This window comes from Colossoma macropomum, unplaced genomic scaffold, assembly GCF_904425465.1.
Source record: "Colossoma macropomum unplaced genomic scaffold, Colossoma_macropomum, whole genome shotgun sequence".
Lineage (NCBI taxonomy): Eukaryota > Metazoa > Chordata > Actinopteri > Characiformes > Serrasalmidae > Colossoma > Colossoma macropomum.
Window position 1 is genome coordinate 10,404,440 of NW_023494807.1, and position 24,609 is coordinate 10,429,048.

Genomic DNA, 24,609 nt, shown 5'->3' on the forward strand with positions numbered 1-24,609 from the left:
TGTGTATATATAGGACACTGGGAATGTAAGACTGTGAATATAGGGCTTTGGGAATTTAAGATCCTGTGAATATAGGACACTAGGAATATAGAAGTCTGGGAATATAAGATCCTGTGAATATAATACACTGGTGATATAGAACCTTGCCAATACAGGACAGTGGGTAAAAAGGATACTGTGAATATAAGACGCTATAAATATAAGACTCGGTGAATTTAGGACAATGGGAATATACCGATGTTTCCTAAAAAATAAAATCAATAAGAAAATGAAGGAGTGCTCACGGAGCGCTAAAGCAGAACTGGAGCGTATTCGTTCATCTGGGAGTGCGGTCGCAATTTCTCACACTACTTAACAGTAGCCGCCGCATGTGTGGTGGGCAATTTGTGTGTTTCTAGCGCTGGGTTTATTTGTTTATGGGCAATGAACGGTGGCAGAGGCCCATATGGTCTACCTAACCCACAGCTAGAACCCACACGATGACTGAGTCAGGTCGCGTGTCGGCTACGTTTGGTTAGTGTAGCATACAGACCTCAGTCAGACTGAGCAGGGAAGCCACGAGGAAATGAGCCGCTGCAGGGGTTTTTTCAGACGTGTTATTAGCAAGCAGGCCGGCCGCGGCTCCTGTCACAAATGAGACGAGGAAAGTTTTTTATTTGGAACTCCCACACACAACATTCGTCTCGGTCGCCCTCGCACAATAACCCTTCTGTCCCCGTGACGCAGAAACGGGCACATACAGAAAACACTGACTCAAAATGATTGGCGGACAGGATATTAGTGTGGAGGTGTGCTTCCTGTTCCTGTGTTTCTCACCCTCGTGGAACTTCCTGTTGCCTCAGGTTAGCACTCTGGCTACAACCGCTCTTTCTTAGGCCTAAGATTTAAAGGGGAATTTTGCCAATTTTTCAAAATATCTGCATAATTCAGTGAGATGTAAACAGAGTGATTAAGAGTGGTTTGGTGTGAAATGGTTCAGATGTCTTTACTGTGGTGATGATAGGAGCCACGGGTCGCCATGACTACAACACAAATATAGCCAGTGAACCTACACGGGTCTTCTGAGTTTTATATGATATAATATATAATTTATATGAAATAATAAGGTTATTCAACTTCATAGGTGAACAGGCAAGTAACATTTGGTCTTGCTTTATTTTGGTAGTCCCTATTTACATGTTATCTATAGATGTTAAGTTTATTATCAATATGTCAGTTGATTCTCAACAGTGTTTGGGTTATGATTAGTGCTGGTATTAGGCTTTGGACTAAGCCGAGGGTAAGGCTGAGGTTTCAAGCTTAAGTAAAGTTAAGTTAAGGTTTAATGTAAGGTCAAGATTTAAGGAAATGGCAAATTATGGTAAACTTAACAGATAATCAGTAGAATGTAACTGAATGCAAGAATAGCATCGATGCAGCATTTACAGTTACCAAAGTGTTGTTGTTGTGTTTAACTGCTGTGTGTTTATTGTGTCAGCTGTACAGGATTCTTGATATGAAGAGACCTGCAGGTGTCCGTTTTATCTCAGCACGGTCGTCTTTTGAAGAGATATGAGTTGTTTGTCACAGCGGAGGGTTCTCATCCTCCCCTTTTACTCCTCATTGCTCACTAGCAGTTCAACAACATTTCACACACAAAGAGACGACAGTGTCCAAGTTCGTTTGATAACAAAGTTATGGGAGACAAATAATACATTTTTTACATTCAATCAAAATATCTGAGTCAATGTCCATTCTGCTGCTGGAATGTCCACTAGAGGGCCTGCAGTAAAAAGCAGTGGTGGATGAAGTACACAAATCATGTACTTGAGTTAAAGTAGAGATACCCAAGGTAAAATATTACTCCAGTAAAAGTAGAAGTTCCTGCCTTTAGACCTCCACTTGAGTAAAAGTACAAAAGTGCTTGCCTTCAAATGTAATTAAGTATTAAGTAAAAGTACTAAAAGATTAATTATGGCTCTAATGTCCTATTATCATTTTTGTAACAAGATTCTTGCTTCATTACCTCATTTCAGGTGAAAATACTCCAGTGTTACTCTTAGTAAACCAGTCTTTTAATAGAATGTCATTAATTAGTCTGTCACTGATGTCTATTAAAATTATTAGAAGCACAAAACACTGCAGGCAAACAGTTTAGGTAGAACCGAGTGGCTCTGAAATAACTTTTTACAAACAAGCAAAGTTTCAGTTTAAGATTTATTTGCAACTTAGTTACAGGTTAAAGTAAAAACTTGCTTTAAACACAGATTCACAAATGAGTTTTCCTTTACTAAACTGCATCTGTAGGTCTCTGTTCATAAACATAAACTAGCCAAAACAAATTTACTATAAAATGAAATAGTGTTTGTATAAATTCAGAAAAAAGAAACATGTCAGTCACAACTGCATATGTGTACATGTTTCTATATTGTGGTCTATTTACACAAAGTTAGGTTAGCTCCATCATTTATGTTGAATAGACACTCCCAAAATTTTACGCTGCTGCACTGATGTTGAACTGTGTGCTTGCACTGGGTCGGTATGTCCAACAGGTCAAAACAAGCTCAAAACAAAGTGTGCGCTGTGCTCTGATTTGTGTTCTTGCTTCACACTTCTTTTGTTTTGACATGTTACGTTTTTATACACACATAAGCCAAAAGGAACGACAGATTTCGCAAAATGCAGTGGAGTAAAAAGTAAAAATTCACCCAAAATGGAAATACTTAAGTAAAGTACAGATACACAAAAAATTACTTAAGTACAGTAACGAATCACATTTACTTAGTTACTGTCCACCACTGCTAAAAAGGTTATAAGATGGTTTTGATGAGGTTATTGGCCAAAACTTTCTCAAAGGTATCATAATCATGGGGGCAGTTGTGGGCTGGTGGTTAGGGAACCAGCCTTGTGACTGGAAGGTTGCTGGTTCGATCCCCTGAGCTGACAGATATAACCTTAAGCAAGGCACCTAACCCCCAACTACTCTCTGGGTGCTGTGGATAGGGCTGCCCACCGCTCTGGGCAAGTGTGCTCACTGCCCCCTAGTGTGTGTGTGTGTTCACTAGTGTGTATGTGGTGTTTCACTGCACAGATGGGTTAAATGCGGAGGGAATTTCCCCATTGTGGGGTCAATAAAGGGTAACTTAACTTATAAAGCAATCTCAGGCATCAGAAAGTGTATGTGCAAACAGTTTGTGTAATAACTTTCTGTGAGGGAACTTTTAGAGGAGGACGTCTGGTTCCAACACCAAGTTTCTCTAGAATAGAACATTTCTCACCAAACCACATTGAATGTCTATTTTCACTTCTTAATCATTTAATTACACAGACATTTTGGGAAATTAGTGGAATTCCCCTTCAACGAGCAAAAGAAAAACAGCAGGTCTGGTCACCGGTTCGCGTCAAAAGGTGCCATCTATTAACACTTAGGGCGGACAGTGTTTGAACTGTGGTCAAACCAGTTCTTCCAGGAAAAAAAACGGTTTATTACTCTTCTCTGCTATCACTTCCTCCTCACTGGGTGGCCTCAAAGAGGGGGCCTGTGGAAGAAGAATTGAAAAGTAGACTGGGAAACTTTGAGCCCACTGTCAACAGAGCAGGACTATCACTGAGTCTGAGAAGGTTGAGACAGTTCATCACCCACTGACTCATCAAATTTGAATCCTAACCATTTATATTAGCTCTGTCTACTTAACATACACTGCTTATATTTATAGTGTTAAAATAGTAAAAGCAAACTAATGAGAGGCAGATGTGGAAGATCATGTTCAGTCCAAATTCACTGCTTTCAAGAAACCCATCCAGACCCCCCTCCGCGAAACCATCAGCGTTACATAAACTGTGATGAATGCGAAACATTCTCCAATGAACAGCTCACGAAAAGCCAGCCTACACTTCAATAAAGTGCTGCTGAGTCCTCGTATTGCTCACGGGGAGACGGCTGAGACCTCTGAGGGTCCGCAGTGCCGTTTATGGATGTTCCGGAGCATTCCGAACCATTCCACGGCCATGTGTTGGCCAATGGTGAGGAGTCCAGAGGAGAAGTGGAGTGTAGCTTCAGGGTCCCTTCGTTCTGCTGAGGCATCGACTAACTGGCTTGAATTACAGGCCAACACGAAGGTCTGGGTCTACTTAGCTCTCCCTTTCGAGGCCTTCCTCTCAGTGTGTGTGTGTATGTGCGTGTTTGTGAGACACTTGGGCCAAGAATCAAATTTACCCCATTTAACCCCCTGACTCAAATGCAGTCAATCAGCCAAGGCATGTTTGGACTCTAAAGTTCTGCTTCTTTAGTTCTTTTGTGGCGACAGATCATGGTTTTCCTCATGTTAATGTGTTAAAAAAGAAGACAAGACCTGAAAAATGAATCATGTTGGTTTTTATGTTGTTTATGAGCAACACTGGATTTTCTTTCTTTAGAAAAATGAACAAAATTAGCTTTAAATGGCTGGGGACCACCGGCTAACTCAAAGGTTTATTACACACTCCTATAACCTGAGAATAGCTCAGCTAGTTTGTATTGACGTCTCTGTAATTACTGAATAATAAGCCTTAGTATGTAATAAGCCTGAGATTTGAAGAGGTTAATAATGCACAATAAACCATTGTGTCTTCATTGTAACAGTTTTTGTGTACAATTTTGAGTTAGATCAAGTCAAATCAAGTCAATCAAACCTAAAACGGGCCTGAAAACAACTAAAACCATTGTGTCTTTCATCATTTGTACATATTCAAGCGCCACTCATTCATCTCATGTTTACATCTGCACCAGATTGTCCCAATTATTTGAGCCACCTCAGACTTGAGTCCCCTAAGGCCCCTGGTCACTGGTCCCACTGGCCTGGTCAGTAATTGATCCCTGTGCACTGAAGTATCTACTATGAATTATTCAGTATCTATTATGAATTATTAAGTAACTACTATAAATTATTCAGGAACTACTATTAATTATTCAGTATCTACTATGAATTATTCAGTATCTATTATGAATTATTAAGTAACTATTATGAATTATTCAGGAACTACTCTTAATTATTCAGTATCTACTATAAATTATTCAGGAACTACTATTAATTATTCAGTATCTACTATAAATTATTCAGTATCTACTATGAATTATTCAGTATCTACTATGAATAATTTAGTATCTACTATAAAGTATTCAGGAACAACTATGAATTATTCAGTATATACTATGAATTATTCGGTAACTATTATGAATAATTCAGTATTTGTATAAATTGTTCATTATCTACTATGAATTATTCAGTATCTACTATGAATTATGTAGTATCTACTATGAATTATTCAGTAACTACTATGAATTATTCAGTATCTACTATGAATAATGTAGTATCTACTATGAATTATTCAGTAACTACTATGAATTATTCAGTATCTACTATGAATTTTTCAGTATCTACTATGAATTATACAGTATCTACTATGAATCATTCAGTAACTACTGTAAATTATTCAGTATTTACTATGACTTATTCAGTATCTATATAAATTAAGTATCTACTATGAATTATTCAGTAACTACTTTGAATAATTCAGTATCTACTATGAATTATTCAGTAAATATTATGAATAATTCATTATCTATATAAATTATTCAGTATCTACTATAAATTATTCAGTATCTGCTATGAATAATTCAGTATCCATAGAAATTGTTTATTGTCTACTATGAATCATTCCGTATCTACTGCAAATTATTCAGTATCCACTATTTATTATTCCGTTATTTTTTATTTAGTTACTATTGTGGGTTATTCACTGTATGAAACTAATGTATAAGTTTTGTGAGGAATGAGGAAGTGAATTCTAGCCCACCTGCCAACCCCTGCAGTTTAAATTAATGGTGCTACAAATGAGCTGCAAGGCTAATGTAGCTATCAAGTAATACAAGTTAAAGCTCAAACTAAAGAAGCAAACACCAAGACACCATACATGTCTTGGCTGATTGACCATGTTTGGGGTGAGAGGTGAAACTGTCTATTAGATTTTTGGTGAACCGCTCCTTTAAGAGTGTGAGGTGTAAAGAGTCATTATCTTTATGCATCTTCATGAATAACAGTTTGCGAATGCTAGTAAAGCTTGTGTGCGTGAGGCTCAGTGTGCGTGCGAGTTTTTATAAGCACTGAAGTTAGCGCCCTCCCGGACGGCCCTCTCTGCAGGAAGCGGCCATCAGGCATGACTCAGCTCACCCCACCCCCCACCCTCCGGCCATGGCATCTTTAATTAGAGCCACCACTTGTTTGTTTTTTAGCCTTTCACTCTCTCTCTCTCTCTCTCTCGCTCTCTCTGGCTCTGAAACACATGCACCTCTATTTTGGCGATGACTCAGAGCTTTCTCCTCCACCCATCCCTCTCTCGCCCTGCTCGTAATGGAGCTGCCCCAGATTCCCCTTCAGTAAAGGATGGAGAGGAAACAGCTGTGTGTGCTGCTGTATTATACCTGCACAGGTGTGAGACAGTTTTCAGGTGCCTTTACAAAGAACAAAAAAACAGACCGGCAAGCATATCGTCATTATCATATAAAAACCTGATTACACCGTTTGAAAAACACACCTGTCCTTTATAATATTATACAAAGATTTCACGATGAATGGAACTATAGAAATAGTCCAAAATGATGGAGAATAAATTCTTGATGACAGCTGGTGTTTTCAAATGGTATTAAACAATAATAATAATAATAATAATAATAATAATAATAATGATAAATATATTTATAAAAGTTTATTACATAAACATTCATATATATATATATATATATATATATATATATATATATATATATATATATATATACACACACACACACCGTTCAGGTATAACATTACGACCACCTCCTTGTTTCTACGCTCATTGTCCATTTTATCAGCTCCACTTACTATATAGGTGCACTTTGTAGTTCTACAATTACAGACTGTAGTCCATCTGTTTCTCTGCGTACTTTGTTAGCCCCCTTTTACCCTGTTCTTCAGTGGTCAGGACCCCCCTAAACCTAATAACTGGTTAGGCCACCCTTAGCAGCAACAACTGCAATCAAGCGTTTGCGATAACTGGCAATGAGTCTTTTACAGTGCTGTGGAGGAATTTTGGCCGTAATTCAGCCACATTGGAGGATTTCCAAGCATGAACCGCCTTTTTAAGGTCATGCCACAGCATCTCAATCGGATTCAGGTCAGGACTTTGACTAGGCCACTCCAAAGTCTTAATTTTGTTTTTCTTAAGCCATTCAGAGGTGGACTTGCTGGTGTGTTTTGGACCATTGTCCTGCTGCAGAACCCAAGTGTGCTTCAGCTTGAGGTCACAAACAGATGGCCGGACATTCTCCTTCAGGATTTTTTGGTAGACAGCAGATTTCATGGTTCCATTTACCACAGCAAGTCTTCCAGGGCCTGAAGCAGCAAAACAGCCCCAGACCATCACACTACCACCACCATATTTTACTGTTTGTATGATGTTCCTTTTCTGAAATGCTGTATTACTTCTACGCCAGATGTAACGGGACATACACCTTCCAAAAAGTTCAACTTTTGTCTCGTCAGTCCACAGAACATTCTCCCAAAAGTCTTGGGGATCATCAAGATGTTTTCTGGCAAAACTGAGACGAGCCTTTATGTTCTTTTTGCCCAGCAGTGGTTTTTGTCTTGGAACTCTGCCATGCAGGCCATTTTTGCCCGGTCTCTTTCTTATGGTGGAGTCATGAACACTGACCTTAACTGAGGCAAGTGAGGCCTGCAGTTCTTTGGATGTTGTTATGGGGTCTTTTGTGACCTCTTGGATGAGTCGTCGCTGTGCTCTTGGGGTAATTTTGGTCGGCCGGCCACTCCTGGGAAGGTTCACCACTGTTCCATGTTTTCACCATTTGTGGATAATGGCTCTCACTGTGGTTCGCTGGAGTCCCAAAGCTTTAGAAATGGCTTTCTAACATTTTCCAGACTGATAGATCTCAATTACTTTGTTTCTCATTTGTCCCTGAATTTCTTTGGATCACAGCATGATGTCTAGCTTTTGAGGATCTTTTGGTCTACTTCACTTTGTCAGGCAGGTCCTGTTTAAGTGATTTCTTGATTGAGAACAGGTGTGGCAATAATCAGGCCGGGGTGTGGCTAGGGAAATTGAACTCAGCTTTCCAAAGAAGTGATAAACCACAGTAAATTTGGTTTTAATGGGGGGGCAATCACTTTTTCACACAGGTCCCTGTTGGTTTGGATTTCTTTTTCCCTTAATAATAAAGACCTTCATATATAAACTGCATTTTGTGTTTACTTGTGTTATCTTTGTATAATATTTAAATTTGTTTGGTGATCTGAAACATTTAAGTGTTACAAACATGCAAAAGAATAAGAAATCAGGAAGGGGGCAAATACTTTTTCACACCACTGTACTTTCAATGTAAGTCAATGGAACCAGAATTTTTTCCAAGTCATTTTGGGTCTTTTCTTTTAGTCCATTCATCATGAAATTTACACACAGTCTAATAGGCAACAGGTACGTTCAAATTATGTTAAAAATGAAAAACGTCAAAAATGGAGATACAAAGTTTTCTTCCGACAACAGTGATGTATATATATGCCACACCTCCAAAGTTCAGTATTAGAAGTTGGTTGGTCATTTTCTGAAGTGATCAAACACATTCAGTGATGTTGAGGTCTGGACTCTGGGGTGGTCAGTCCATTGTTCAGCTTATTTGTTTGATGTGTCCGTCTCCTTTTCTCAGTGAGGCTCTTCTTGACAGCTACACATCCTTTCAGACCCATAGTGCTGAGTCATCTTCTCACAGTGGAAGGATGGACAGAAACACCTGTTGATGTTTTCAGATCTGAAGCAGCTTGATTTTCTCCTCTCTCTCATAGATGAAAGCTTTAAGTGCTGTTTATCTGATGGGGGCAGTTTTGGGGTCTACCAGGCCTTCCAGGTGGTTGTTAGGAGCCACACTTTCTCTGTAGCTTTTAATCACTTTTTGAAACTCTTATTTTCCTAAAATGAATTTCTTGTACAGGCTGTTTTGACTGGAAATGGAATAAATGAAGGGTGACTTCTGACTTTTGCACAGTATATGTAATAATAATAATATGTCCCATATGTTTTATATCTTTCTAAGTACCTATGTGTAATAGTGCTATGTCTCATTTTCTGAGAGACCCAAAAGTCGTTTGTGTGGTCAGATGAAAAGACAGCATGTCAGAAGCAGACTGGGAAAGAGGAGGAATGCAGGTCCATAGGGAATGGAGAGAACCCACAAAAGAGGGAAGGAGAAATAGGAGAGTAGCGGACATGAGACAGCACTGAAAAAAGTGCAGCATTGAATAGACATGATTCAAATTTGTAGATAATTTCCACATTAATAGTCATTCAGTTTACTTATGCTAGGCAATAATTGTGTTGATATAATGTATTTTATTAATGTGGAAAGGATAGATAAGTGACTAAGCATGTGTACTTGATACAGTCACATATTGCATGGCTCATTTCTTCCTTTTGCTTTGTGTGTGTTTTTTTGCATGGCAGCACCTTATTTTTAATTTTTGAACAAATTGACATGACAATTAAGTATCTGAACTAAACTGAACAACTTAATGCATCACTTTTTTTCATTTCAGGCTGAAGGAGGCCTCACACTGACCTCATACCCTTCACTATAGTCATCAATTCCACTACAGGGCCAGTGACTGGCAGGCCAAAGAACATGGTATGCCGAAAGACTAATAGAAACCAGCAGACGTGCTCCGTCCACCCTCGCTAGCTCCCGTGCTGTCTCACGAGGGGGTCCAGTTACTGTTACAGACCCACAATCTGAAATATAGGCCCATATGTGCCCTGGACCTTAAAATCACCCCCTCTCTGTCCACCTAATTGTAAATTTGAGCCAAAACCTGATCCCAGATCAGCATTACTCTGAGGAGCGTGATCCCTGGAGTCCATTACAGGTACATGACGTCACTCACAGGGGTCATATCATGGTCAGGTCTGTAATCCAGCTAGTTAAAGATGTACAGCCTTAAAAGTAGCTGAATGTATAATGAAATTACACTGAGGGGGTGATGTGCGCTTTTTGTAACCTCATTACTGAAACTTTATTGCTTTATTCTGACATTGCTTCGGTTTTCCAGTGAAATGAATCAGTCGCAGTCCTGGGTGTTTCTGAGTCGCTGCTCACCATCTTAGAGATTTAACACAGCTACTGTAAGGTTACTGTAAGGTTACACTGTAAGTGTTACTGCAGTGCTGAGAATGACCCATCACCAAAATAGTACCTGCTCTGTGAGGGTCCATGGGGTTCCTGACCACTGAAGAACAGGGTAAAAGGGGGCTAACAAAGTATGCAGAGAAACAGATGGGCTACAGTCTGTAACTGTAGAGCTACAAAGTGCACCTATACAGTAAGTGGAGCTGATAAAATGGACAATGAGCGTAGAAACAAGAATAATGTGTGCCTGATCGGTGTATAATCCAAGCATAATCTAAACAGTGGTTTGCTTAGCATTATAACAACCATAGTTTAGTTTATTTAGGTATCATTTGGGAAGATGCATTTTAGAAATAACTCTATACTCCCTGTCCACTTTATTAGAAACACCTATCTTGCAGGTGTATAGTTAGGGCCTGTTTACAGGTGTGAACACCCCCAGGATACATTGTGAGCATATTGTAATTACGGAACAGAACCAGTCAGAGACGTTTGCGGTATAAAACAACAAAAGAGGCTTTTCTTAAAAAGGGCCTGACAAAACTCGTAGTGGACAGACAGGCGGTGGTCAAATCCAAAAAGGCCGAAATACAGAAAAAGACAAACATAACAATCAATATCAGGCAACCAGATCTGAAAGGGCAAAGATAAAAAGACAAAAAGGCAAAGTCAGGAAGTCCAAAAACACAGTCAGGAAACACAGAGAGATGCAGTCTATATGCTAAACCCTGGGTTTATATACTAAACTAAATTTTTTGGGTCATGTGATCTCCCAAAGAGTTCTGGGAGTCTTTAGGAATGTCAGAGCCGGGAGGAGACGTGACAACCGCATTTAACATAAGGATAAACGGAATGTGTTTTCATTATCTGTGTACAATAACATGAGCATAAATGTCTGCCATTAAACATTAAGAGAGAGAATAAACAATGAAACAAAAGATGGACAATACGCAAGACTGAAGTTCCCCAAACCAACAGCCTTCATTGACTCCAGGCCGATGAAAGTGTCCAGGCCAAGTTTGTCCTCTCAAGCCACATTCGATTCGGACATTGAACTTATGTTAATACAAGGCTGCAACCTGTTGATGTACTGTGTTAGCCATGCTCTCGCCTTTCTCCAATGGTCAGTTCCTGACCACGAAACTGCTATTCGCAGGATATTTTTGGGTGGTTAGCACTGACACTGGCCTGTAAGTGCAGCTGTAGCTGATACATAGTGTCACTACTGTGCTGAATGGTCCACCATCCAAATACATGTTTGGCAACAGCAGTCCTGCGGTCAGGAGCTGACCAATGATGCGTGGGCTAGAGGGTGGCTGACAAATTGCTTATGGGTCATTCCACGCCAACTCACTGAGGGCCTTATTATTAGGTTTCCATGAACAACTTCAAGCAAAAACTTCAATTTAACTCGCACAACCATGCAAACTTTCAAAGCTGTGCTTCAAATAGTTTTTCAGTTATGAATTTTGTACGTTTGCCCTGCCCAGTTGTAAATCTTAAATATTACATTTTTTTCTTCTTTTTTCTAGATAATATTTTTCTCACTTCAGGGAGAAAAATAAAGTACAGGAAAAAAAAAAGGAGATGAGCCCTTTAACCCTTTACAGAGCGACTAACCTGAGCTGAAATATTAACTGAGTATAAACATAACATTTATTTTAATCAGCTGGTTTTATATCAAGTTTATTTATTGTACATGTCAATTCTTGCTGTATTTTGTAAAGCTTAAACATTAAAATTTAATCTTTCAGTCAATATTAAAAATTATTTTTGCTACATTTACATTTTTATGGAGTATTCTTGTTTTTATTTCTAGCAACTTTTTTGAATTATTAATTTCTGAAAGCAATATTTGAATTTACAAGATGAGGTCAAAATGGCTTCACTACTGAAAGTCCATTTGAAGGCTGTTTACAAGGCTGATGCTCCACTAAATTAACCCATTGTGGGAACGTATTATGATGCAACCAGTTCATTTAAACTAAATTGCAATTCTTAGAGTTGTATTTGTACCCAGTAAATGGTTTTGCTCAGTTAAGTCATTTTGAAAGCAGCTAAATTCAATATTTAAGAAAATTCAATTAAAAATTTTGCATGATTGCATAAAGTAAACAGTGGTGGACGAAGTACACAAACCATGTACTTGAGTTAGAGTAGAAAAACGCAAGGTAAAATATTACTCCAGTAAAAGTAGAAGTTCCTCCATTTAGACCTCCACTTGAGTAAAAGTACAAAAGTATTTGTTTTCAAATGTAGGTGAAAATGCTCCAGTGTCACTCTTGGTAAACCAGTCTTTTAATAGAATCTCATTAATTAGTCTGACGCTGATGTCTATTAAAATTATCAGAAGCACAAAACACTGAAGGCGAACAATTTCCATTATGTAGAATCAAGTGGCTCTGAAATAACCTTTTACAAACAAGCAAAGTTTCAGTTTAAGATTTATTTATAAACTTAGTTTAAATAAAAATGAGTTTAAATTTAAACAAGTTTAAGTTTAATTAAAGCTTGCTTTAAACTCAGGTTCACAAATGAGTTTTCCTTTACTGCATCTGTAGGTCTCTGTTCATAAACATAAACTAGCCCAAATGAATTAATACTAAAATGAAATAGTGTTTGTATAAATTCAGAAAAAAGAAACATGTCAGTCACAACTGCATATGTGTACATATTTCTATATTGTGGTCTATTTACACAAAGTTAGGTTAGTTCATCATTTATGTTGAATAGACACTCCCAAAATTTTACGCTGCTGCACTGATGTTGAACTGTATGCTTGCAATGGGTCGGTATGTCCAACAGGTCAAAACAAGCTCAAAACAAAGTGCGCGCTGTGCCCTGATTGGTGTTCTTGCTTTGCACTTCTTTTGTTTTGTATTGTTACATTTTTATGCACACATAAACCAAAAGGAACAAAAATGTAGTGGAGTAAAAAGTAAGATATCCGACTTTGAAATGTAGTGGAGTGAAAGTAAGAAGTCACCCAAAATGGAAAAACCACAGTAAGGTACAGATACATGAAAAAACTACTTAAGCACAGTAACGGATTACATTTACTTCATTACTGTCCACCACTGAAAGTAAAAAAAAAATTGCTTTAATTTTTGATGAAAATCCACAATGTGACTGGGCAGGCCCTCAGTGTTTTTACATGGAATGACCTAAATGCAGTTATCTGGCTTGAGGATGTAGCATTCTGTAAATAAATGAATAAATCTAGTCTTGATCTTGGAGTAGCTCTGTACTGCATACTTTAGTCTTGTAGTCAATGCATTTTCACATTGAAGTGCATGTGATTTAGTAAAATAATGGATTCATGTGAGTTAGAGCAGAAAAAACACTAAATGTTGCAATACAAAGGGAATGTAGATTAGATTAGATTAAATTAGATTAGATTAGATTTAACTTTATTGTCATTGTGCAGCATTGTACAGAGCCAATGAAATGCAGTTAGCATCTAACCAGATCTGTAAAATACAGTATTATTTACATATAAAGTGCAGAAGGACGGTAGAGTGGTAAAAAATATAGATATGCAAGAATAAATGTCATATACATATATACAGAGTGAGTAGAGAGCATGCAAATGTAGGTAATATGTACTGTGAGAGCAGCATATGTAAAAAGGTAAGTATGCACAGTAAACTTGTACAGTAACCGTTTGTGCAAATAGTGCAGTAATGAGGATGAGGACTGTGAAACAGTGCTGTATAACAATGTACAGTGAATAATTAAAGTGTTCTTTTTTCAGAAGTCATACATTTCAAGAATGATCAACATTATGACAGCTTAAAATGATGTTTGTCATAGAAATAAAATAAATCTGTCAAAATCACTACTAGTGGCAGTGAAGTTGCAGTGAAATAGTGGCAGTGAAAAGCTTCATGAGACAAAATACAGATTTTCCAGTTATTTTGCTTCCATATATAAATTATGCATGAATGCAGGATCAAATTTGATCAGATAATTTACTGTTACACAATTTTTGGTCTGGGGGCTACATACAGCTTAATGTAGTGGTTTAGGCACAAACCAACAACCCCACCCCCATCCCTCTCACCCCCACCAAAACTGTCCTGAATTAGTCAGGACATATTCAGTGTTTTCCAAAGTTTATCACTGGAGCTACCAGGCTAACATAGCTAACAATTACTAGAGACAATAGTTAACATTGTGTAAACTGCACTGGTTAACTCATCATCACACTAGCACAACCTTAATTATGTGGTTTCTGACACTGTATGACACATTGTTATCTACACATGGACTAAAGTACGTCACACAGCTAAAAACAGTAACAGCCATCTTGAAACCTAAATTGTGCCTGTTTTAGACCGTGTTTATAGATAACAGTGAGTCATAGAGTGACAGAAACCACATAATCAAGTCTATTAAAGATTACTTAAAAGGAAACTCCAGCCAAAATGAAAACTAACTACATCTGTTGTAAACATGCCTAATTACGTCCTACAGCAGTGCCACTGACGTCTCTCCTGCTAGCAAAACCAGTACTGACCAGCAAGGCTGGTCATCAGCAAAACCAGCATATTGTAATATAAGGGGTTCCCGGAAGAAACTCGAGACAGCTCAAAGTTCGAGCGAACTTTAGCGAGCATATATCGGTCCGCTGGGTTATTAAGGTCGGCCCCCCGCTGACTGTTTGCCACTGCTGGTCCACTCTCGGACCACCCAGATTGCTGTCCTGTATACAAGCTCTAACTAATTTTGAATCTCCTCAAACAGATTTTAAATACACAGGGACTTGGAAAATAAACTAAGACAAATATTACAAACAACTGAGAGAGAAAAAAATAATGACCATATGATGGTTTTATAAAAATGTTGTTGTTGACTCTGTGCTGCATTGAATTTATTTACTAAACTAATTTACAAAGCATAACTAAAGAAAGGAAGAAAGGAAAAATCAGTAAATTGGACTGTAAATGGAAAATGAGCGATGATAAGTGGAATTTTGTCAAAAAGCACTGAGCAAAACGCCAGTGGACCACCAGCTTTGCCATCCTCTTGCTATCAGGGATGTTGTGTTTTCAGTCAACCAGTATGATCATGCTGGGTGACCAGCTAAACCAGCACCAGACCAGACCAGCTTAGATCTATATACCTATACTGTTTTTTTAGCATATCTGCAGCTAGACTTTATTGAGATTTTCCAGTTTATAAACTAGGAAAACTGCCTTCTGATGATGTATCTTGAGGGGTAAAAGGAATTTTTAAAAGAAGCTACAACTTTTTTGAGGTAGATTTTTGGGGGTCTGTTTTGAAATGGTGTTCAGCTGGCGATTGCAGAAAGGAGCCAGATAGCTAATGTTTCTGCTTGGAATCCAAATGCCTTAATTGTAGTCTTAATTGTAGTCATATAACTACAGCAACTGTCTTCAAATCATCATTACAATTGAAAGAACGAATTACTCAAATTAAATTTGAAAAGCTAATAGCTAAAGTTAGCATGATAGCTGGCTATCTAGAAACTTTTCCTCAGTCTGCCTTGTTTTCTCTGGCTGAAATGGGGAAAAAATGTCCCTGATGTCCATTTTGCACTTAATAAAGAGTCGACAACCAAGGTAAGAGTTACATTAATGCTAGGTTGGATGTATTTATTGGCCAATAGCTCAGTGGCTAGGCTAGGCTAGGCTAGGTCAGGATTCGTTGAACAGCACTGGAATTTCCAATGGCTGTATGATACTTGAGTAATGCATGCCAGTTATTAAATTGAGAGAATGAAAACATGAAAATGATAAATTCGTCAGTTCTGTCAAACCGATGAGAGTGATCCAGTACTATGCCCATACTGTACACAGCCTTGTAGCTCTAGTGCTAGAACTAACTGTCATTTTATATATATATTTTATATTATATATTGCTGGTATTTTTGGTTAAAATCGTTATGTTAGTCATCAATGTTAGTCATCCATTTATATGTGCTGGGAGACTTTACCCTGCTAGAAAAACCATCATAGACCAGCATAGCGGTTCACCAGCGAAACCTGCATATGTTGTGTTCTGGATGCTGGTAGTTCACAAACCAGCACCAGACCATCACTAGACCAGCATAGACATGCTAAGACAAGCACAGAATGCACCAAACATGTCTTGGCTGGTTGACTAGATTTGGACAGTGGCGAACCATGTTGAGTAGACCTAGGCCTTGAGTTTCTGCCATAAATGCCATAAATGTCAACAACAAGGAAATAAACTGCCTCTACTATAGTGCTCATTTCTGCAAGCACCTCTGTGGGATTCTAGTAGTATTTTAGCACCAAGCTAACAGTCATTCACATTAATATTTTTTGGCTGTTTCAAATTAAACATGGATATTTAAACCCAGGTGCATATAAACAAATCAGTTGGCAAACAATCAGAATCGACAGATTTATGTGTGTTTGTGTGACTCAAAGGCATTCATTTCAGTCAAATCATCTCATTGCTACCAAAGGATTCATGCTGTGGCAAACTGTGGCTGTTACAGCTTTAGTTCAGGCCATAAATGTCAAAGCTAAAGGTCAAAAATGAGGAATAAAAAGTTCTACGATAATTCTAATTTCTGCTAGTGCCCCTATGGGGCATTCCATATGTTTTATGTGAATCTTGTAACAGACATTTTCATATATCTGAGCTTATATGTATCAGTTTTACAGTGACTCTTTCAGGAAAGAGTCCTGACATAGAGCTGCCGCCGCTGTTTTCCATTCCTAACAACTAACTGGAACACTGCTTAGACTACAGCTCATATTCACAGTCACTGATGTATCTAGAACTTCCAGAAGCATATGAATGATGTTTTTTTCCTCACAGAATTGGTCTCATTGGTAATCACAGCACAGTTGATTCATCTGCCATTGGTTGATTCCTCTGTCACTCTTTTGTATTTAAAATAACATGTAAGGCCTTCAGTTCAGCTCCTGAAGTCCTAACCAATGGGAGAGCTCGCTTGGCTGTATCTACCTAGATATCACCAAGAAAACAATCCTGACTGAACAGTTTTCTGATGGATGTTTCAGGACTTTAATGCTTTTGTCTCCAAGTCAACAATGAAGTAAGTGTACTATTGTAGTTAATAAAACAACCGTGATGATTCTATAAAATAAAAATGACATATTTTTTATTTCACAGATGTCTTTAGGCCTAATTGCGTGAACCATCACTCCAGAAAAAAGAAACAACAAGATTTTTTGTCTTTTTGAGCTTTTTTATTGAATTCTGTTAGATGTTCACATTAGATTTAATGTTCACATCGGTTTAATACCAGGAATCCATGATGCGCCTCATGCTCATGAACCTCATGCCGCTCACTCCCATCACCTCTCTGAAGTTCCTGTACTCTCCAGGCCTGAAGTACCACATTCTGCCTCTGTAGTGGGGCTGCTCGTACATGAGCCAGTGGCCGTCCATCACGTGGCAAGACTGGCAGCCGCCGGACCAGTGGTAGCGGTCCATGATGGACTCGCAGTCCTCAGTCACCTCCATCATCTGGCCCATGAAGTTCTCCCTCTCATAGATCCTCATTCTGTAGGATCCCCTGTACTGTTTTGGGAAGAGGATGAAGAAAGTCAGTTCAGTGGATAGAACCTTTACATTACGTCATTCTTTAAACGATTCCTTAAAATCTTTATTTCCTACATTTTCGTATATTTTACTTTTTTCCCAGAACATCTGCTTAAAATTTAAAACTATGCTTTACCATTTTCTAGCCTTTCTTCATCCCTTAAAAAATAAACAGGCTGTTTTAGTTACTACACTTTTAAGACTGATATATGTAAATGGCCTCTATTCTGATTGGCTGCCTGCTTGATGTAGGCCAAATAGACATATATTGGTGCAATTGTGATATCACACAAGCACTTAATTCAAAATGCAGCTTAATTGACAAAAAATTACTTTTTTTTCATGATATGGGCCCTTTAACTCCTTACATGGGCCCAAAGTTTTGTTACATACTTCTATAACCTAATCGAAGCTCAACTGGTTTGCATTGAAGTCCCTGCAGTTACTGACCAGTAAGCCTTAGTGTGTAATAAGACTGAGATTATAAGGGATATTGAGCCGGCCGAGGCCTCGTCATGCTACCGCATTTCAAAGCTAATCGTACCATGGGGATCATGCGGCAAGACCTGATCCAGTCGGTCATTCCCAGCATGCTCATGCAGTCGGCGTACTCGCCCCTCCTCATGAAATACTGTCTTCCCATGTAGTTGGGGCGGTCATAGACCATCCAACAGCCGCTCTCCACCCTGCAGGAGTGGCAGCGGCTCAGGTAGGAGGACATATCAGAACAGTCGCTGCTGCACTCATAGGAGCGGCCCATGAAGTTCCTGTCCTCGTAGAAGATGACCTGTTTGGGAAAAAAGAGTCCCTTTAGGATGAGAGTGCACCATTGAAGTGATTGCTGTTCATGCTTTGCCGCCCCCTATGGCTCTTACCCTGCCCATGGTTGGTGGTTTGTGTGTTCGTCAAAGGCGACGCTTTGAATCTCCGACTGGTGAGCTGACACTGTGGCCGGTTTAACCCTTGCATTTATACCTGACCCATAACCCAAGTGGACATGTGGCTTCTATTGTGAAAAGCCCTGAGCCAGCAACATAGCATAGAGCTGATGGGCTTTCGCTGGGTTTCCATGTGACCCGGTCTCCAGAAGACTTTAGAATGGGCCCCATAGGCAAGACAATGCAGATAAAGTTCATTATTTTGGCCTTTACATGCTGGATTATCGGTTTTGTTGGACGCTGAATGACCTTTCGCTCTGTACCAAAAATACCATTGTTAACTGATGACCCTACTAAATCTCTATCAAAGCAAAATTAATTGAAATCAAATTACCCAATTAATTAGTACAGCAAACAATCGGTCTAAAGTCTTTTGTCCTCTGCAACTATTTATCATTATTTATGCACAAAACCTTTTTTCCCCTTCATTTATTCCATGCATGCTATGTCACATCAGATACTTTAAATAAAGCATGTGTGTATTATTTAAAAGTGCAAGAGGAGAGTTTTCTACATTTTGTTCCTGCACACATTGAACTTTTCATGGCTTTTCATTGCTGTTCACAAAGGCATTTTAATGGACAATTTCTATTGATTTGCTGAGTTTAACAATGCACCAAAATCAGTGCACAGGCCACATTATTTCGTTCCACAATATATTAAATTAAGCAAATAATTAGCATTTAAATGTGCAGAAATGTGTTCTCTGTAGAGATGTATTAACTTATTTTCACTCAGAAAAAAAAACCCCAAAACATAGAATTTGACCAGGGGTGCACAAACCTTTGCATATGACTGTATATAACAGAAAAAAAACTTGAAAAACTGTGACCATACTATTATATATTTTGACTTCATTTAAGATGTTTTGATCAAAGTATCACATTTTGCATTTCACTCTCAGAAAAAAAGGTACTAAACTGTCACTGGGGTGGAACCCTCAAGGGTACATCTCAGTACCTTTAGTCAGGGAACATAACTGTACCATAATCCACTGAAATGTGTTCTAAGCTGTACTGACTCCACACACCCCGTCTCATCTCCAGGCTTTTTGTTTTATTGTTCCGTTTTAAAACATTCAGTGATGAAAAGGTACAAAATCGAACTTTTCACCTGAAAAACACACAATTAGACCTTAAAACCACTGTACCTTTGACATTTATATTGCTTGTACCTTAATGAAGGAAGAACGTACCTTCACAGTACCTTTATTTCTAACAGTGAACATAAAATATAATTACAGTTACAATGACTAGTTACAGTACAGTTAATCTTGTTAATTATATCACGCAATGACCCCAAATCACACAGGGAAATACTGCTTTCATAACATTAATTTAAAGGATACGTGTTAGGTGTTTTTGATCTCAGTAATAGGATCCTGGACCCTAATAGCAATTAAATTAATGTTCTTAACCATTTAATTATGCAAAATATTTTTAAAAATGGGTGGAATTGCCCTATGCCTTTTGCCACACTGACCATACTGATTCCTGAAGAGTTTCTATAGGTGTTTTAATCACTCCAGGGATTCATATGATCCATCAGTGTTTTTGTGAAAGTAATGCCTCTTTAACCTTGTTACTGCATGGGGTTTTTTAATGTATTGTGAGGTATATAGCAATTACAATATGTAGCAATATAAGTTTGTTCATATCATTCAGCCAGTAGGGAACCTTCAAGACTTTCTAGGCCCTATGTGTGAGACACAAGGCCCGCCACACAATCCTATCCGGCCCGCAAAAGTGTTTTCATTTTCTGTTAATATTAGCCTGTTTCACATTGCGCTGCACTACAGTCCCCAGCATGCACTGCATCGTAATGTGGGCTCTGACTTTCCTACCCCAACAACGGTCTATGGGACAGTGGTTACACCTCAATTCTATACAATTCCACACCAGTCATATCACCAAATGCATTTCAGCTGCAGTTTAATCAACATAAACACCAAACGTCAGCTCAGCAGCTCAGAAACTGAACCCAAGATTAATAAACTTGCAGCAAATAGAGGATGCCGGGTGTCTAGTTCAAGCAAAAGGGTAGGTTTAAAAGACTGAGCTCCTGGGGACGTTTAAACTTTGAATATTTCAATTGTCCATATAATATTTTAAGGTCTCCTACAAGTGTTTGTATTTTACTGTTGAAGTCTTTGTGCATTTTGAATGAACAATGGCCAGTTCGGATTATAGCACAACATTAATTAAAAATGAAATAAAAACATTTTACTCTGGCCCATGGACTTGATGAGATTTTTTAATATGGCCCTTTTACTGGTTGAATTTGACACCACTGTTCTAGGCCTTCTGAGAAGACCTAATGACTTCTGTGTCTATACATGTCTATAATAGTTGTTCATTGTTATTTAAATTTTTTATTTAATCATGCCTTAATCATATGTATTTAAACTCTGTAGGTATTGTATTTGGTTAAAACTCCCTGTGGAAAAGTGTCCAATCAGTAGTGTTTTCTCTGGGGTATCTAGGTAGATACAGCCAAGCTGCTCTCCCATTAGTTAGGACTTCAGGAGCTGAACTGAAGGCCTTACATGTTAGATTAACTACAGAGGGGTGACAGAGGAATCGACATTGACAGAGGAATCAACCAATCACGCATTGATTAACATTAAGACCAATTTTATTATCACACATATCCCCTTCTGAAAGTTCTAGATAATTCAGTGACTGTGAATATGAGCTATAGTCTAATCAGGTTTGGGTTAGTTGAGTAGGAATGTAGAACAGTGGCGGCAGCTCTATGTCAGAACTCTTTACTGAAAGACTCACTGTAAAACTGATACATACAAGCTCAGATATATGATAATACCTGTTACAAGCTTCATATAAAACATATGGAATGTGTTTTACAAGCTTCAACTGTAATCAAGTGCCTTTAGCTTAGTACTGACATAGTACTAGAAACCCATAGAGGACAACATAGTAGTAATTAGCATTATCACAGAGCTTTTTATTCCTCGTTTTGACAGAGTTTTGATAATTATGGCCTGAACAGAAGCTGTAACAGCCACAGTTTTCCACTGCATTAAAGCTTTGGTAGCACTGAGAGGACTTGCGAAAGAAATGCCTTTGAGTCACACGAACACACTTGAACCTGTCAATTCTGATGGTTAGGCAACTGATTTGTTTATATGCCCCTGGGTTGCTGCTCCTGCTGAATGTGTTGCAACATTACTTAATAGGTGTTAAAGGCAGACACCAAATAACTGAGTGTAATTCAACCCGGGCTGAACTCCAGTCAGAAGGTCAAGGTCACGTAAGGTCATCACTGAGGTTGAGGAGAAATTGGACTCAGCAGTTTGGGGAATTTCCTGTCCCCAGCGAGCCTGGACAAACCCACCTACCCACCCCGACCCTGCCGCCCTCAGGCCTACAGGGCTTTAGTGTCTTGGAATAGTTTATGAGGCCTAAATCAAATTTTTTTGAGTGTCCCAAAGTCCCAGTAAGCCTCATTCCTCTGGGGAGAGAGAGAAACAGAGAAAGGACAGAGTCTCCAGCTGCGAGAGAGAAAAGAAAGGGGAGGAGTCCGAGTGAGAGATGACCACTGATCACACAGATATAATTGTGATCGCTCTTTCTTTTTTTAGAAAACCGATCTCACTGAGGCCCAGTAAATGAGTCACGCTTGACCGGCCCTCTCAGCCCGTCGGGCAGGGCAGACAAGCTCAAAGCTGACTCACGGCTGGAGCACTAGCTCCAGCCTTAAAAACACACATTCATACAATAAACATTAGATGAGGTGTCAGACGGCGCAGTGTTGCAACTCTAGACAGCAAAGTGGAAACAATACTGAACATCGCTGCTTAAAGAAGAGCACTGCTACTGTAGTGATGACCCGCTGTGTTAAAAACAACCCAGTTTGGGTCGTATGCACAACCCAGCACTGTATAACACTATACATCACTATATAACACATGCTGGGTTCATCTGACCCAGCATCACTGGGTTATATGAATAACTCAACAGGCTGGGTTATTAGAGTTATTAGAGCTAATCTATAGCTACTTTGACCCAGCACTGGGTTCATTTCAGCTACTTTGTTTACTGTCTGACTGGATTGTCACTGATACTTGTAGCCAAAGATATGCTGTTTTTTACTTTAGGGGAATGTTAGGCCGTTTTTAAGAGGATATTAACATAATTTATGTGATAATTTTATTGTAGTTGGCTAATGTTAGCTAACCTAGCTAACATTAAATGATAAATCAAACTAAATAAGGTGAACGAAAAATGTTTGTCATGTGTTTTGTTGTGTCTGAAAGTTTATTTTTAATTTGTGTCATCTTCCTATTACAGGTTGGAACAAACATGGTGGAATACCTGTGGCAGACTGAGAAAAAAGCTTAATAAATATTTGATTGCTAGCTCTCGGTTGCTAGCTAGCTGCATGGTTGCTAGCTGGCGAGCATAGCAAGAATGCCAGCTAGAATGATTAGCTGAAGTTGTAAGCTAGCTGAAATTTTAGTAAATTACAGATGACATTTGTGAACATATTTTGATTATGAACATTTTGAGCAGTTTTCTTTTGTAAAATTCACCTGGAATTTAGTAAAATAACACATTAGCCATTTGGCTATTTAGCTATTCAGCTATTTAGCTAGCTAACTGCTTCGATGCAGAGCTGTGAGATTTCACTGTCACCCTCTAATGTTTATTAGCATACAGGGTGATTCATCCGATTTCTCTTGTAAATCATTACAGAACAATGCAGTGAACTGTAAATGGTTTAATTGAGCATAAAGTTTATTATGTAATCGTACGAGTGCTCAATATGAACCTCTTCCAGCTGTACGGACAACATCAACACCGTAGTCAAATTCATCCCATACTGGATTGAGCATGTCGGGTGTCGCTGCACTCACGGCTCTTTCAGTGTGATTTCGGAAATCATCCAGTGTTGTGGAACCAACGCCGAATGATCTGAGCTGTTGGAGGTTCACTGCTCACGAAAATCATGCTGCACAGTTATGAGGATTCACTCTTATTGAAGTGGAGAATGCAAAACGCTTGTTCTGTTCTGACAACAGTGATATGCTCTGCTTATTTTATTTCAAAAGACAAATGAAGTATTAGAGCTCAAGTTCTCTACCATAAGCTAGAAACAAGCAAAGCATCAACAGCACCAATAAGTTCTCATGGTAATAAACCAAAAAACACAGCTCTCTATTTGACCGGTTTTAACAGCTTCTGCAGTTAAAGCAAGCGCAACGTTCACAACGAGGCCGAACTTTTTATTCACCAGCTTCATATTCGAATTCACCATTCCACCTCAAATGGCGTAACAGTTACATTCCAGCACCTGACTGCTGCGCCATTTAAGGTGGAACGGAAAAATCTAATAAGTAGTTATAAGTATATAACTTCAGCTTCGTACATTTACCATAATTTTGCTGTCATTTCTGTTGGTTTTGGTTTCTGTTGTCATCTAAATTCAGTTCAAGCGGTTGGTTTTAGTTTGCTAAACTAGTTTTGGTGCAATAGTTTTTATTATAATTCTTTTGCTCCCAAAAATGATGTCTGTCATGGTTATCTGTGTATTATGGATTTTGTATTTTATTCGGAAGGGTAAAAATAAAGTAATATACAGCCACACACTACTAACATGCTGTCATTAAAAGGCCCTGTAACTGTTATCATCATTTTTGGTATTCAGTGTTAAAATGGCCTTAAATTTGATGAAGAATACATACTGACTTGTTTAGGACATAAATATTGGGACATGAGACGTGCCTGTACTGACTTGGGACTTGAATCAAGACTCGACTATCTTGACTCATTACTTGCAGTTTAGTGACTTGTTCCCACCTCTGGAAAATAAACTACTGTAACAAGTGTAGTTAATCACCATGTTGGCAAAAAACCCACACTCAACTGAAGGCCTTTTCCCACACTTTCATAACCCCATTAG

General features: G+C 38.6%; 1 protein-coding gene across 4 annotated transcripts; it reads right to left on the minus strand.

The window, feature by feature from the left end:
• Window positions 1-17,443: 17,443 nt before the first annotated feature.
• On the minus strand, window positions 17,444-20,184 carry LOC118796956 (gamma-crystallin M2-like). Of its 4 annotated transcripts, none has more exons than XM_036556121.1 (3): window positions 20,161-20,184; window positions 18,294-18,536; window positions 17,444-17,728 (listed from the first exon to the last, which is right to left on the minus strand). In XM_036556121.1, exons 1-3 carry the CDS (start codon window positions 20,170-20,172, stop codon window positions 17,444-17,446), a joined length of 540 nt encoding a protein of 179 aa, XP_036412014.1. In that variant the 5' UTR covers window positions 20,173-20,184. The 4 variants fall into 4 exon arrangements, with proteins under 4 accessions (XP_036412014.1, XP_036412015.1, XP_036412016.1 ...); XM_036556122.1 differs by lacking the exon at window positions 20,161-20,184 and adding an exon at window positions 19,833-19,850; XM_036556123.1 differs by lacking the exon at window positions 20,161-20,184 and adding an exon at window positions 19,149-19,157.
• Window positions 20,185-24,609: the final 4,425 nt, after the last annotated feature.

What these genes read in the sequence shown, in the direction of transcription:
- LOC118796956 (XM_036556121.1), bottom strand. An exon ending in CTTGCCGCATGATCCCCATG is followed by an intron (nt 17,729 to 18,293) that starts GTACGATTAGCT and finishes TTCCCAAAACAG; the next exon opens with TACAGGGGATCCTACAGAAT.